The 14,042-nt window shown below is 31.7% G+C and overlaps 2 protein-coding genes and 1 long non-coding RNA gene across 3 annotated transcripts; 1 reads left to right on the top strand and 2 right to left on the bottom strand.

The window, feature by feature from the left end:
* Positions 1–704: 704 nt before the first annotated feature.
* On the bottom strand, positions 705–1,822 carry LOC140666384 (uncharacterized). Its single transcript, XR_012046747.1, has 3 exons — positions 1,684–1,822; positions 1,189–1,322; positions 705–886 (listed from the first exon to the last, which is right to left on the bottom strand). It is a non-coding gene; the product is annotated as an uncharacterized lncRNA (long non-coding RNA).
* Positions 1,823–4,098: 2,276 nt separating this feature from the next.
* LOC140665825 (uncharacterized) lies at positions 4,099–6,098 on the bottom strand. The gene is made up of 3 exons (XM_072892397.1): positions 6,010–6,098; positions 5,246–5,522; positions 4,099–4,921 (listed from the first exon to the last, which is right to left on the bottom strand). The coding sequence occupies exons 1-3, from the start codon at positions 6,022–6,024 to the stop codon at positions 4,521–4,523; spliced, it is 693 nt and encodes a 230-aa protein (XP_072748498.1). The 5' UTR covers positions 6,025–6,098; the 3' UTR covers positions 4,099–4,520.
* Positions 6,099–8,391: 2,293 nt separating this feature from the next.
* LOC140665824 (uncharacterized) lies at positions 8,392–10,499 on the top strand. Its single transcript, XM_072892394.1, has 4 exons — positions 8,392–8,457; positions 8,686–8,885; positions 9,271–9,490; positions 9,923–10,499. The coding sequence occupies exons 1-4, from the start codon at positions 8,443–8,445 to the stop codon at positions 10,370–10,372; spliced, it is 885 nt and encodes a 294-aa protein (XP_072748495.1). The 5' UTR covers positions 8,392–8,442; the 3' UTR covers positions 10,373–10,499.
* The last annotated feature ends 3,543 nt before the right edge of the window (positions 10,500–14,042 follow it).

The raw sequence follows: 14,042 nt of genomic DNA on the forward strand, positions 1-14,042 counted from the left end.
TTTCATGCTATTTTTAATAAATACTGATTCGGGTTTCTGGAAGATGCTGTCAAGTGCCTTGTCTAAGAATATTCATAATATAAGAATAAATCTTTGAATCATATTTCGTTTTACCCTATTATGCAATTTTTTTAAATATATTATATTATAATATGTTACATTTCATGTGTGTTTCTGATACCTGTATATGTATATTTCCAAATAGATGTACATGATTAATACAACTGATATGAAAAATTACATATTAAAGTGTTAAAAGTAAATTAATTAATTATTATTATTTATCAATTATTAATAATATGATTTTTTAAATATTATGTAATAATTAGGAACAACGACATAAAAGCTAAAGAATTGTTCTTGCTTAATATTTTTCGAATGTTATAAGGGACTTATGTACACATATAAAGAATCTCAGATTGAGATATTTTACAATTAAAAAAAATGTACTATATATACAATCAAGTTTCGAGAATTTCTTAAAATTCAAAAGATATTACATACCGTCTATTCATGCTTTGACTCTTATTAAGAACTTTTTAATTATTACTTAAGATATATAATATAAATACACTTTTTCCAAAATTCAAATTATTCAATAACTAATCACATTTTATTCAATAATATTTTATTTAATAATTTAATAACACATTTTAACTTTCTTAATCGTTCAATATGTTAAATGTCAATCCATATTGCAGCTATGTACTGACGATGCCCATCGTAAATGGTTTATCTCTTGAAATGATCAGGATTATTGTTACCATGATGGAATGAAACTTGTAAATTTCCTTTGACGTGGCACTCTTTTCATAATTGAAGCATCAATTTTGCAAATTATACTTGACAGTCGGCTTCTCGGTCCACAATCTTCTCCTTGTCTCAACTGAAAATCATTAGTATCCATAAATTTCCATATTTTTTTTTATTATTTATGATTACTATTTTTAACTCTTATTTGTAAAATCACAGAAATATGTTAATTATATAATAACCAGCGAATTGCATTTCTCAATTTTTCCAAAATTTTAAATGCATTGCAAAAATTCGTATTTGCATGTTACTTAAAACTCTTTGTATTGTAAGAATTTGACTTAGCTATATTTATAATAAGTTATACACTTGACTAAATTGCGCCTGAATTTTATAAATAAAATCACAATATTATAGAAGAGATATTATACTTACTCGTAGTGAGAAAGTCTCACTTTCTGCATAATTGGAAAATTCTAGATTGTTGATAACAAGCATTGAACAATAAATGGACAACAGTGTAAAATGACGAACGAGTTTTGGCCTTTTTACACAGACACTATATTAATCTAAAACATACACACACTATAAGCAAATTGAATTTTTCTTTTTTCTTTTGCATCATTTCGATAAAAAATTATCAATAGCTTATATCTTTTTATCAAAAGTTTAATCTTTATTGATTTCTGAAAATTAATAAATTTCTCTTTGATAACACTTAATTTCTTAAATTAAATTTATAAAATTCCGATTTTAAATTAGCAAAATCTTTGATTTTCTTATTAATGCAAAATATCAACTACACAAGTATTCAAAATTCTCTATCTTCAAAATTGATAAGCTTTCAGATTAATTTCTTCAAGTCGCGGAATTTTTCATATTTTATTTGTTCTTATTAAATTGTTTTTTTTTTAGAAATCTGTAGCATACCTGAATAAATTTTTCTTTGGATTGCATGACAGAAGTCCCCGTTTTTAACTTGTTTTTGGCTTCGGACGCTTCTCATTGTCAGTTCTCAACAATTCTTGCTGAACTGCCTATTCCCCCAAAAGTTCTTTCACGTCCACACTTTCTTACATAGGGTAAAAAGTGTAATACGCCCCGACAGAGAAAATGCCCCACTCGTTGCTCAGATATAATAAGCTTCTCAATAAGTTTATTGAAACGCGACTTGTTAGATGGCAGTACGTAATCAACCGGGAAATCATACAGACCAGCTGTGAGTATTATTTAAAAAAATACTAAATTAATTTTGAGGGAAAAAACATTGTTAATAAATATTTTTACTCATTTTTCATATTTCATAAAAGTATTTTACAATTTATTATATCTGAAATAAAAGATTTTTACAATTTATTATATCTGCATTAAATACATATTATATCTACATTAAAATATAAATATACTGTAAAATGATAGATTGTGCCGCATCCGAGCAAATAAAACTCAAGCTATTCGTTCTAAGAGAAATACAGCAGAAAGTTAACATTATTCTTACATTTCAAGTATTCTATTTTACAAATTGTCATAAATGTTAATGTAAAGATTAAATATATAAGGTATTTGATTAAATAAATTATATATATAAATCATTTAATCAAACTAAATCTCAAGACAAATTTAAATTCATATACAAAATATTAATACAAGTTTACTCAAGCGATGATATATATATGTATACACATGTATAACACAGTATAAAACAATAAATTAAATTAATGTTATTCTTTAATGTAACCTATTTTACTGTCTTAATTGATTTCTCGGAGTTCATTTTTTTCGATCGCGATGATGTTTCTCACCTTTAAGTCAGTATTATGGATCCGCGCCTTTGGTGTCAAGTGTAACGCCTATCGAACGCAAAAGGTGCCGAAGGATTAATTAAATATGAGGCCGCTATAGATACTCTATAGATACTCTATAGAACTCACTGCGAGAACTTTTGTGCATTATTACTAACGTCTATCTATAGACATAGTTATCATAATCGAGGTCTTATTAAAAAATAAATCTTTATACAAAAGAAAGTAAAAGTTCGCGCAATTAGACAAAAGTATTAAGAATTTACCTATTATTCTTTATAAAGGAATCACAATCGCGAAGTTTTGAGAGAGTTCAGTGTATACTCTATGATATTTGCACTATATGCTTATAATCATTACTTTTCATTACATTTAATCATTACACTAATCATTATGTTTTCTTTCAGAACACATCAATTTGACGGATGACAAGTCTTTTTTTACGAATAATAATAATAACCAGTTAACATCGCGTTCGTTCACACGATCGCTGATGTATCAATATCGTGTATAGTTAACCCTTTTAAGCAGTAGCTGACGTGTTTGTTTATTTTTCTTGTGACTATAGAACTTACTAAATAATTTATTATCTAACGAAAGTATGGAAAAATAAAAATAACTTTATTTTTTCTAATTTAAATTGCATTAAAATGTACAAGAAATAATTTATTTACCTATCTTTTTGTATATTTAATCAAAAAGAATCAATTTATAGATTATTCATCGTTGGAGATTCTTTTATTATATTTATTGATATTACTCTTTCATCAAAGAAAATGTAAATCATTCAAGAAATAATTTATAGCAGAACCTACATCCGCAATTAGACGCGAATATTCGCAAATTGAAGGTAATTTTTCGGTAACGGTAATTTTATATTTAAAAATGTAGGCCTCAAACGCCTATAGACGCGAAAGTAGATTTATGTACGTTTCCTAACACGAGCCTTTCCGCATAATAAATATTTGCTCGTCAACAATGCATGAGAGAGCCGTTACGTGGAAAACGCAACTTTTCCCTGTCGCCTCCATCGGTACACTTTTCCGATCATAGAAGATATGATGTTTTCCACCCCACATTGCTCAATACGCAAGTACAGGGGGGTGGAGATTCGAAGACACGCGAGGGAAGTCTCATTAGTTAACGATATCTTTAATGTGATAGGGATTGCTAAATAACATGATATGCAAAAATCTTTGCATTTATGTTTCGCATATTTTTATTGTTCACAAGAATTTTTTTACAAAGACTACATAAATTATCGACATTAATATAAAATATTATTACTGAATAATAATATATAGTTAAAAGAGAAGGACGTTTTGATAAACTATAAAATAATTTAAAGTTTTATAAATTTGCTGCTATTAACAATAAGTATATAAGTGCATAAGTAATTCATTTTTATTTTGTATTGTCTACTACACATGTCGCGCAGGTAACTTTGTTACTGAATTAATAATGATAACAATATTATTAATTGAACAACGCTACTATGAGCGATAAAGTTATTACATTAGTTTCAAGATTGGGAAAGTATACATTTTATTTAGAAAAAATTTGTTTGCTCTTTCTCATAAACACACACACACATATACACAGAGGCACGCACGCACACGCTCGCACGCATAGAAACTAAAAATCTTTACAGAGAATTTCTATTAATGTGAGAGTAATAAAAAAATAAACAAATTCTAACAGATGCACACATGTAATATAGAAAATTAATTTCTTTATAATATTTATTTTATAAAAAACAGGTATGTAAATAAAAATTCACCGAAAGGCAATAAGAATCACTCCTTAATGTATATTTCCAGTCGGGTAAGATTAATTACGATTAATTTAAAAAGTCTAGAATAATTGTATTTGCATTATATTATTATACAAAAAATTATAGATTCGTTCTCATCAACGATAAATGATGAAAATATATCATCATCGAAATGGAAATGCGAATGCGCGTTACCACCAGCCGTGCGATTTGTAGTGCGTATGTATGGTGACTGGAACCGGATAGGGTTTCGGCACATGTACTGGCACGGCCACGTGCACCGGATACGGCCTGTCAACATGCACGACCTTTTCGAAGGTGACGGCGTACGGTTTCGGCACCGGTACCGGCACATGCACCGGCCGATCCACCGGAATGTGTACTGGTTTCTCAACCGGCACCGGGACCGGCCGGTCCACGTGAACGATCTTTTCCACGGGGACGGGATACGGCTTGGGGATTGGCACCGCCACGGGAACAATCTTCTCCACGGCTATGGGAACTGGTATATGCTTGGCGACTGGCACCGCGATCGGTTGCGGTATGGCTACCGGATGCGGTACTGGCTGCGGAACAGGTACTGGCAATGCCGCTGAAAAAAAACAGAAATGTTAATTACTACATAAATGATTATAATAATAATTACAATGCAATTTTCATTTAAGTTTTAGTTATGTAATAAATAAATAGAAATCTGAAACATATTCAGGCAAATGAAATTACATATTTGCTCTTTGTTAGATATAAATTCTTTAGTAGATGACAATTGATATAATAAAATGTATATTCATACATTTTATAATAAGCTACATTTCAAGTATTACATTATATTAATTTTAAATTAATTTTATTAAAAATTTTTTTATTTCTCAAAAAAACTTAGGATTTAATAGATATATTTAATAAATTCACTAACCGATTGGGTGTCCAACGGCGATGGCTGGCTGTTCTGGCAGATGTCCCGGTACTGGATGCGCGAGGTCTGGTGCTGGAATTTCATAAACTGGAGGCGATGGAGCTGATGGTGGACTGTATAGGTATTCCTGATGATCCTGCTGAAAATTGCTGTACGCCTGTAAACCGTCCAAATCTCTTTTTCCATTTTTCTTCTTCTCAATAATAACCCTCTTCTGTTGCTCTGAATTTTTCCCAGCAGTAACGGCTATACCACTGGCCAATATCAGCGATATTATCTATGAAAACGAGACAAACAAACGTTAAATATTATATAGGATTTATGTCTGCATTTATGTATGCAGAATTTTTTCTCTGACAATTACTTTTTAATTTTAAGTAAATTTGTCATTTGTTTGAAGTTATGTATATTTAATTAATTTAATTAAATATCAAATTTATTAATTAATTATTCCAAAAATTGTACAAATCAAATTTTTGCACTGTTTTATGTTACTACGATGAATACAATTCTGATTCATATGATTCTTAATTATCAATTATTTTAATGTCTTTATTAAAGGATAGATTAAATTTATTGTATATAGATTGCGCGATATTATAAACAAAACAAACAATGCACTATTATTCATCGCGATTCACAACTAGTACACAAATCACTGAATAAGAATGCGTCGCGTTTTTCCTTCGTCACCGTGTATGAAATGAAAATTCAGTCAATCGAACTCGATAAATAATAAAAAATGCGAGAATTCGCGCTGATACCAGGTACAGCTTCATGACTGATGATCGCTCGAGTTTCAGTTACTGGTCGCGATGCCGACGAAAAACTGAGTTTGTTTCAGAGTCGTGACCCCCATATATATATTTATAGGACATCACCCATCATGCGAGTCGCATCGCCCGGTCGAAGAAGACAAGCGATTTTCGCATGCGATTCTATGACCGATACACTTTCGCTGCCGCCCGAATCTGGGTGGCAGCCAAATAGCGATTCGGAATCGCGATTTTCACTCCTACGTGGGTGAACGAAGGCGACGAGGAAGACGCGTGGCGCGCACCAAGAAACTCTGGAGCATACATTAACGATACATTCGTTCAGGGTATCCCATGGGAAGTTGCTAAAACTAATCAGCTGTCATTTTTAAAATTTATTATTTTATTATTTTATTAAATTTATTAATATTTTTGAACAGCCTAAAACAATAAGAAACATGACTAGAGCTGTGAGAAAAAAGGCAAATGGCATTTTAAAAGAGATATAAAATTGTTTATAGTCCGAAAAAGATTGTTTCCATTTTGATGGTGCGCACTTCAAATATATGTACATATATCATTAAGATTGTCGTTTTGACATTTCATAAACGTTTATTAAATGATAAAGATATCTCCAATTGTCTTTAATTCATATGTGAATAAAACTGCTAAATGTCAATCCTCTATTAGAAGACATTTTAATTTTTCTGTTTCCTATGAATTTAAAATTGACAGCTGACTAGTTTTAATAGACTTTTGATGGACACTTTGTATTAAATAATCTTTACACTTACGCTTTGTTTTCCCGATCTTTACATAGCTGCGATCGTTTACGATATGTGAGTGTTTAGTTCAATATTGCGCATACACCATTCGAGAATCGATTCGTGGGAAATCAATATTAATAATATAATACTATTAACAGTGAAGCATACATCACAAAATAACGCGTTTTATTTAAATTATAAAAGTCATGAATTCGGTTTCTTAATACATATGAAAAGAAGTTAATAAAAAAAAAACTGAGTTATTTATAATTAAAGTATTTAAAAACTTAGGGAAAAATTAATATAAACAATTAACGCATCTGATTCATTGATTAAAATAAATGCATTCCCATTCGCTGTTCCAGCAACAGAGATCATGCTCTGTTCCTTTCAGACGAGATTCCTCTTTCTTTATTTGGTCAACAAGATAGAGACGGGTGCGCATTTTCCTGCACGTTCTTCCGTATTATTTGCGAACTTTCCTAACTTTCATTTTCTAACGTTGCCTGGTCGTTACTAATGCCGACCAATGCGCAACCAGTTATTCATTATTCATCGGCGAGTTCAAGCCAGCAAACGTGTAACATACACACCCAATGATGTTGGTCAAGGTTTGCCAACCACGTATTGCGAATATGCACTGGTACCGGTGTAACAAAAAAAAAAAAAAAACAACCGTGTCGAACGTGTGCAATCCGAAGGCATTGACTAGATAATGTCTGTACTTACGAGATAATAAAAGAAACGTTTCATAGTTCGAGCACGAGCTTTTATCGTTTTTCTCTTCTTCCTCCTTTAAACGCTCGTAAATTTTACCTTTGTCTCTGCTTTCTTTGCACATGCATATTAGTACTTTTCTTTTTATTTAAATGCTTGAAAACACAACTTCCTAGTCATTGAAGATAGCGAGATGTAGTAACTCTGATTTACATTAATTAATAAATAAAATCGTAATATACAGATAGAGATAATAAGCGCTTGTTAGAATTAATTTAGAATTTTAACTAATACACACACAGGGAGAGTGTCAGTGCAATTAAGACTTAGCTGTTGTATTACAGTTTTTACAACGTTGTCACAACTCTCATCGCGCTATACGTAGTGTTAATTCGTTCGTAAAAAATTCTTGAATGTTTTCTTTTCACCACACGTATGCGGAAGTATGATTTAAGCATAATTAAATAGGCATAGGGATATAGGTAAGTGATACAAGTGCTTCGATTTCGTCGAACGTAATTATGGCGTCAGTGCTGTGAACACGAACTCGTAATCGAACGGGAAACTAGTGTCATTCTTGGCAAAAGGTGTACACGTGACTCGAATCCGAATAGTTGATAATTTAATTTTATATAATTTAGAAGATAAATTACTTTATTAAATCTACATATATTTTGCACTGTATTTTGTTCTTTAAGATATATATATATATATATATGTTTATTCTTTATGTACTATATTTTTTATGCATCCTTTACTTTGAAATATCGTCACAAACTGGATTCATTATAAGCAACTTTCATCACCGGAAGCTTTGATCGACAAAAGTGAATTCCCGGTTTTATCGTAGATGGGAACCTGACCTGTTCCTTGATCGGGATCTATCAGTCTGATCTGCAAATATAAAAGGCGTCCGCTGTAACGACCTTATGAACAGTTTATTCGTGACAAGATAGCAATGTCGAGGATTCTTGTAAGAGAGTTACCCTGTGTATCTCCTCATTTAATTATTATAAATCAAGATTACCGATGTATCTAGTCTGTACGCATAGAATATTTGATTTCTAAAAAATTTTCAATTTTTTCTGATTTATTTTAATCTGATTTATCACTTCTTGAGGTGGTGGATATAATTTTTTTTTTTTTACGAGCCACTTAAAATATTAAGCAAAATTTTTTTCATTAGTATTGTGTATTTTAGCTGTTCCTAACATTAGTATGCACTTACGCGCTCGCATCGGTCTCGAAAGATGCTAATAATAAGCAGAAACGGGGCATTATCGGCAATGACGGATGGATCGGTCTATCAAGTCCTTACGGATACGGACATGGACATCCGTGGTCGGTCGATCATACTCCATGGAAAGGACTCAAACTGCCTGAAGTTAATTTGCATGCAGGGTAAAAATATATGACTTATTAATATGAGAATAATAAGTAATCAATGATCTGTATAATTTAGATAATATATAAAGAGTAAAAGTCAATTTATATATAATAACAGTAAATACATATGTTTTGATGTTTGATGTGTGCATTAAGTCTTTCTTTTTTGTAATGTTAATTAAATATTATTATCATCTCTAAACTAAACTAAAGGACATTCAGACGTTATAGAAAACTTAAAAGTTAATATGTAGGTACTTTCTAAAAAATTAATTTTTACATTGCAAATTATATGTAATATGACACGCTCTGTAATTCTTGTATAATGGTTCCTGAAAATCGATAATGACAATAATGCGTCGATAATTAACTTTATTGCATTTACTACATTGTTTTACAGGTTACATTTGACAGGCGCGTTTCCGACTTATGGCAGAGGTGATATCAGTTTAACATCCGGAATTCTAAAAACCCTTCCAGTGTACATAACTAAACACGTGGTGTTGGAGAAACCGGTGCCAGTTCCAGAACCAGTGATCATAGAAAAACCGTATCACGTACCGGTACCAATCGAGAAGATTATTCACAAACCAGTTCCTGTCCCTGTTCCTGTACCTCAGGTAACGTATTTTTAACGTAACTATTTTTTACTTTCATTGATGCTCATCATTTTATTAGCGATAATAACAATTTTATAAAGGTACATTATATTTACTACGATCTTATTTCAATATTTAATATTTTACAATCTTTTTAATTTTTTATATAAATATATTACACAGTAATTACTAATTGTGAATATTTAATTAATATAATATTCTATATACTAAAGTAAATCTATATTATTTAAACTCTAACTCTAACAAAGAGAAAAGCTCATGCAAAAAAAAATCATTTGATTTTAATTGATTTTAATACTATGCTAAATGACTTGACGCTTTAAAAAGAAAAATCATCTACAGATTTTATTAAAAATATAATCGAGAAAGTCTCGCTTCTTCTATCAAAAATGCATATATTTTGATTAAAGTATTTTCTACATTTATACACAGCCGGTGCCAATCCCCGTGGAACATCCGGTGCCGATTCCAGTGAAACAGCCGATCGCTGTGCCAGTGCATCAACCATATCCGGTCCCGGTAAAACATCCGGTGCCGGTGCCAGTTCCGGTACCAGTTCCGATTCCGATTCAATCGATCCCGCCGTTTCCGATTCATCCTATTCCGCAGCCGCTACCGTTGATCCCAGGTGGACTTCCTGGTGACATCTTTGTGCGCGACCACGCACCCGGCCATCTTTACGTTCCGCCTTACCATCCACCGTCAAACACCCTGCACTTGGATCACAGCATCGCACTCCCCCACGGTTTCGGCCACGGGCTTGGTCACGTGTTAACGCACGATTACGGCCATGGTTACGAATACGATGCCCATATCCATACCCATGCCGATCATCTTGTTCACGGACACGATCATAAAAAGAGGAAGGCTGACAAGAATTGAGAGGCGGGGAGCAAGGAAAAAAATTTCTTTGCCTGTTTATGTGTAGTTAAAAAAAAGATTTTGACAGAAGAATGAATTCAATTTTCATGTATATATTCTGAGATTAAAGATTCTTTATAATTTTTGCCGGGAACATTGAAGAATTCTTGAAAAGAGTTACTTTTTTAACATCAAGCTTTTGTGTAAAAATATATAGATAAGATGGATAATATAACAATTTAAAAACTCTGTGTTGTATGGCATTGTCTTTTAAGAAACATTCATTTTTATGAAAATTAAGTTTTTTTTAATTAATTTCTTTTTAATTAAATTTCAGAGAAATATCGAGATAATGATGCTTTTATGTTTAAAATATATTGTGCGTGTCTATTATTTAGATAAATTCTTTAATAAAAAGTAACACTTCGTTCAATAATAACGTCAAACGAAAAACACATGATTTAAAGATCATAAAGTTCATAATCCACATATGATATATATTGTGAATCTATAATTTAAATTCGGTATACACAAACTTTTTTCGAGTAGTTCAAACAATATATATCTTAAAAAACACACTTATATATGACGACTATAAAATATCTTTTTTTTGCTAGAAAGACAATATATAAAATGTTGTTTTAAAATTTTGCAAAATGTTAAAATTACAAGATTTTATCTTGTAGTTGACAAATCATGAATGAACATTAGAAAAAATCAAACTAAAAAAATCATATATGATATTTTTACTCTTTTATTTTTAACTAAAAAAAAGGCAAGCACACATTCAGGCCATTATCGACAGAAAGAAGCCTAAGAGAAGCCATGCCGGTTTTCATATGATGCTTTTGCCTTGCAGTACGCTAGTGTCAACTGGATCCATTTTAGAACGGGCAGAACTACATGGTCAGATCCATTTTTCGATGCCACGATAAAACGACTGGTTGGTTCATGTCTGCGCTAAAGCCATAATTGTAAATTTGAAAAGTACATGAAAATATAATGGATTTATTAATATATTTCATTATATATTATAAAATTTTAGCTGCACATCATAACGATTTTTTATTTTAATACATATTATGGATAACAATAGATATACATATGTACTGTTAGAGAAATTATTAAAATTATTTTGTGTATGTATATAAATAAAAAATATATGTATAATATAAATTTATATATTTGTTATATACATATATAAAATAGAAATTTTCTAAGATACAATTAATTGTACGTCTATTGTATCTGTAAAGATTTATTGTATTAAATAATTTTCTTTATGTACGCGTATATATATAATAATTTCAATAATTTTGTAAACAAATATTTTAATAATAATATATATATATATATATATATATATATATATATGTGTTATTAAAATATTTATGTATGCATATACACAAGTACATAAAGAATATTATTTAATACAATAAATCTCTAATAAAATACAATATACATACAATTAATTGTATCTGAAAAGATTTCTATTTTTCACAAATAATTGTTAACATTTTTGACATAATTTTCATTACATGTTTGTTCGTTATAATAAAAGTAATAAGAAAATAGGATAAATATCTAGAATAACGGAGTCAGCTCCGATCGCATTGACCTTGACATATATTGTTAGATATTTACCAACGCGTAAAATTTGATCACATAGTATAATGTGTATATGCCGTGCGTACGCGCGAGAGAGAAAGAGCATGCTCTCCCTTCTCCTTGACGTCTTGCGTTCCATAGTAAGAGAGGGGATACTACCGTATACGGCGTACGTGACGCGTGACTCATGACAGCTGTGCGCCATTCATTCCGAGTCCGGCGTACGATGCGCACGTGCTTTTCGGCGGGCGCCAACACGTGCATCTCGAGATCGAGCGCGCCGTACACGTTTCTCGCGACGATAATACCTAATAATAATAAGATAACATGTAATAATATTACGATAAATTTTAACGTGTTAAAATACGTCTAAAATGACTCCAAAATAAAATAATAACATTCGACCTTGGTGACATAGAGCACGCTATTGTTTTCGATATTCGTCTCGACTTCGTCACGATCGCGATCGTGTTTTCGTTCATTTATCCTGATTTCGATCTTTCTTTGCTCAGGTGTTTGATCTTGCCCGACCTGTCGATTCCAAGTATGATTCTCGCGTGATAAAATGAGATTTTCGATCGTTTCGAAATTCGGAAGTGCCGTCAAAGTATCGTGCGTAAAACTTCGGGAGTGTCGTCCAAACTATCGCGCATTTTTACTTTTGTACGGTTTAAAATATTGCGCGATTTTATTGTTGTGCGGTTTAAACAAATTCAAAAAGTATATCGGTCGTAACAATAGATCCTGAGAATCCTGACATCTGAAAGAAGAAGAAGGCCTAGGAAAGATATCCTGCGTCGACGAAGTATCTCTAGGGTAAGTATTATTATTTGTACACTGGCGATCAAAATTATCGCATATGTAAATTTATACAAAATTTTGCATGATTTCAAATAAGCATAACTCCGTAAAAAATGGTCGTATTTGAAAATTTTTTTTTTTATTTTAAAGCTTAAAGTCTCTACTTTGAAAAGCATTTGTTAGATTTTAAATTTCTCCTTTCCTCTTTCCGCCGCCCTTTCAAAAGTGAGGACGTGTTTTGTTTCCAAAAAATTGCATAGTTTGACGCACTCCATGGGGTGGAATAAACTGTTTTCGCCAATATCATGACAACCATCGTAAAATTTAAACTTTTCTTTGCAAATTAAAAAAAAATGGAGGTTGATACGATTTTTTTTCGTGGAGTTATGGCGTTTTAAAGTTACCCATGCATTTTTGGTCAATTACCGCCAGCATTAGCATTATCACCCGATGTGCACCACGAGGAGGTTGCTGGTCGGATTTTGTGCATCGTGTGTGTGTGTGTGTGTGTGTGTGTGTGTGTGTGTATTTGAGCGAGAGAGGTGTGGAAATGTTCACGCTTAAAAATGCGTATTCCTGCCTCGTTTTTGAATTACTTCTTGTAGATGCTCACGCATATTAATGCAAGCTCTAATTGTGGCTTGAGGAATTTCATACCATATTTGTTATAGCGTTGCTTGCAATTCTTGAAGATTGGTTGGTGGTTCCTCTAAATTTCGTAATCATCCCATTAACTTCGACAAATGTTATGCTGCATTAAAATGAAATTGTTTTTTATTTGGAAATGCAACGTATGAAATTCCTCAAGCCACTATTAGAGCTTGCATTAATATGCGTGAGTGTCTACAAGAAGTAATTCAAAAACGAGGCAGGACTACGCATTTTTAAACGCGAACATTTTCACACCTTTCTCGCTCAAATACACACACACACACACACACACACACACACAATGCGCAAAATCCGACCAGTAACTTCCTCGTGGTGCGCATCGGGTAATGCTAATGCTGACGGTAATTGACCAAAAATGCATGGGTAACTTTAAAACGCCATAACTCCGCGAATAAAAATCGTATCAACCTCAATTTTTTTTTAATTTGCAAAGAAAAGTCTAAATTTTACGATGGTTGTCACGATATTGGCGAAAAAAATTTATTCCACCCTGTGGAGTGCGTCAAACTATACAATTTTTTGGAAACAAAACATGTCCTCACTTTTAAAAGGACGGCGGAAAGGGGAAAGGAGAAATTTAAAATCTATCAAATGCTTTTCAAAGTAGAGA

The sequence above is a fragment of the Anoplolepis gracilipes genome, chromosome 5 (assembly GCF_047496725.1).
Source record: "Anoplolepis gracilipes chromosome 5, ASM4749672v1, whole genome shotgun sequence".
NCBI classification, from domain to species: domain Eukaryota; kingdom Metazoa; phylum Arthropoda; class Insecta; order Hymenoptera; family Formicidae; genus Anoplolepis; species Anoplolepis gracilipes.

Excerpts from the sequence above, each read along its gene's own strand:
- LOC140665825 (XM_072892397.1), bottom strand. Across the intron at positions 4,922-5,245 it reads CGCCGTTGGACACCCAATCG|CGGCATTGCCAGTACCTGTT; the intron begins GTTAGTGAATTT and ends GTTTTTTTTCAG.
- LOC140665824 (XM_072892394.1), top strand. Across the intron at positions 8,886-9,270 it reads GAAGTTAATTTGCATGCAGG|GTTACATTTGACAGGCGCGT; the intron begins GTAAAAATATAT and ends ATTGTTTTACAG. Across the intron at positions 9,491-9,922 it reads TCCCTGTTCCTGTACCTCAG|CCGGTGCCAATCCCCGTGGA; the intron begins GTAACGTATTTT and ends ATTTATACACAG.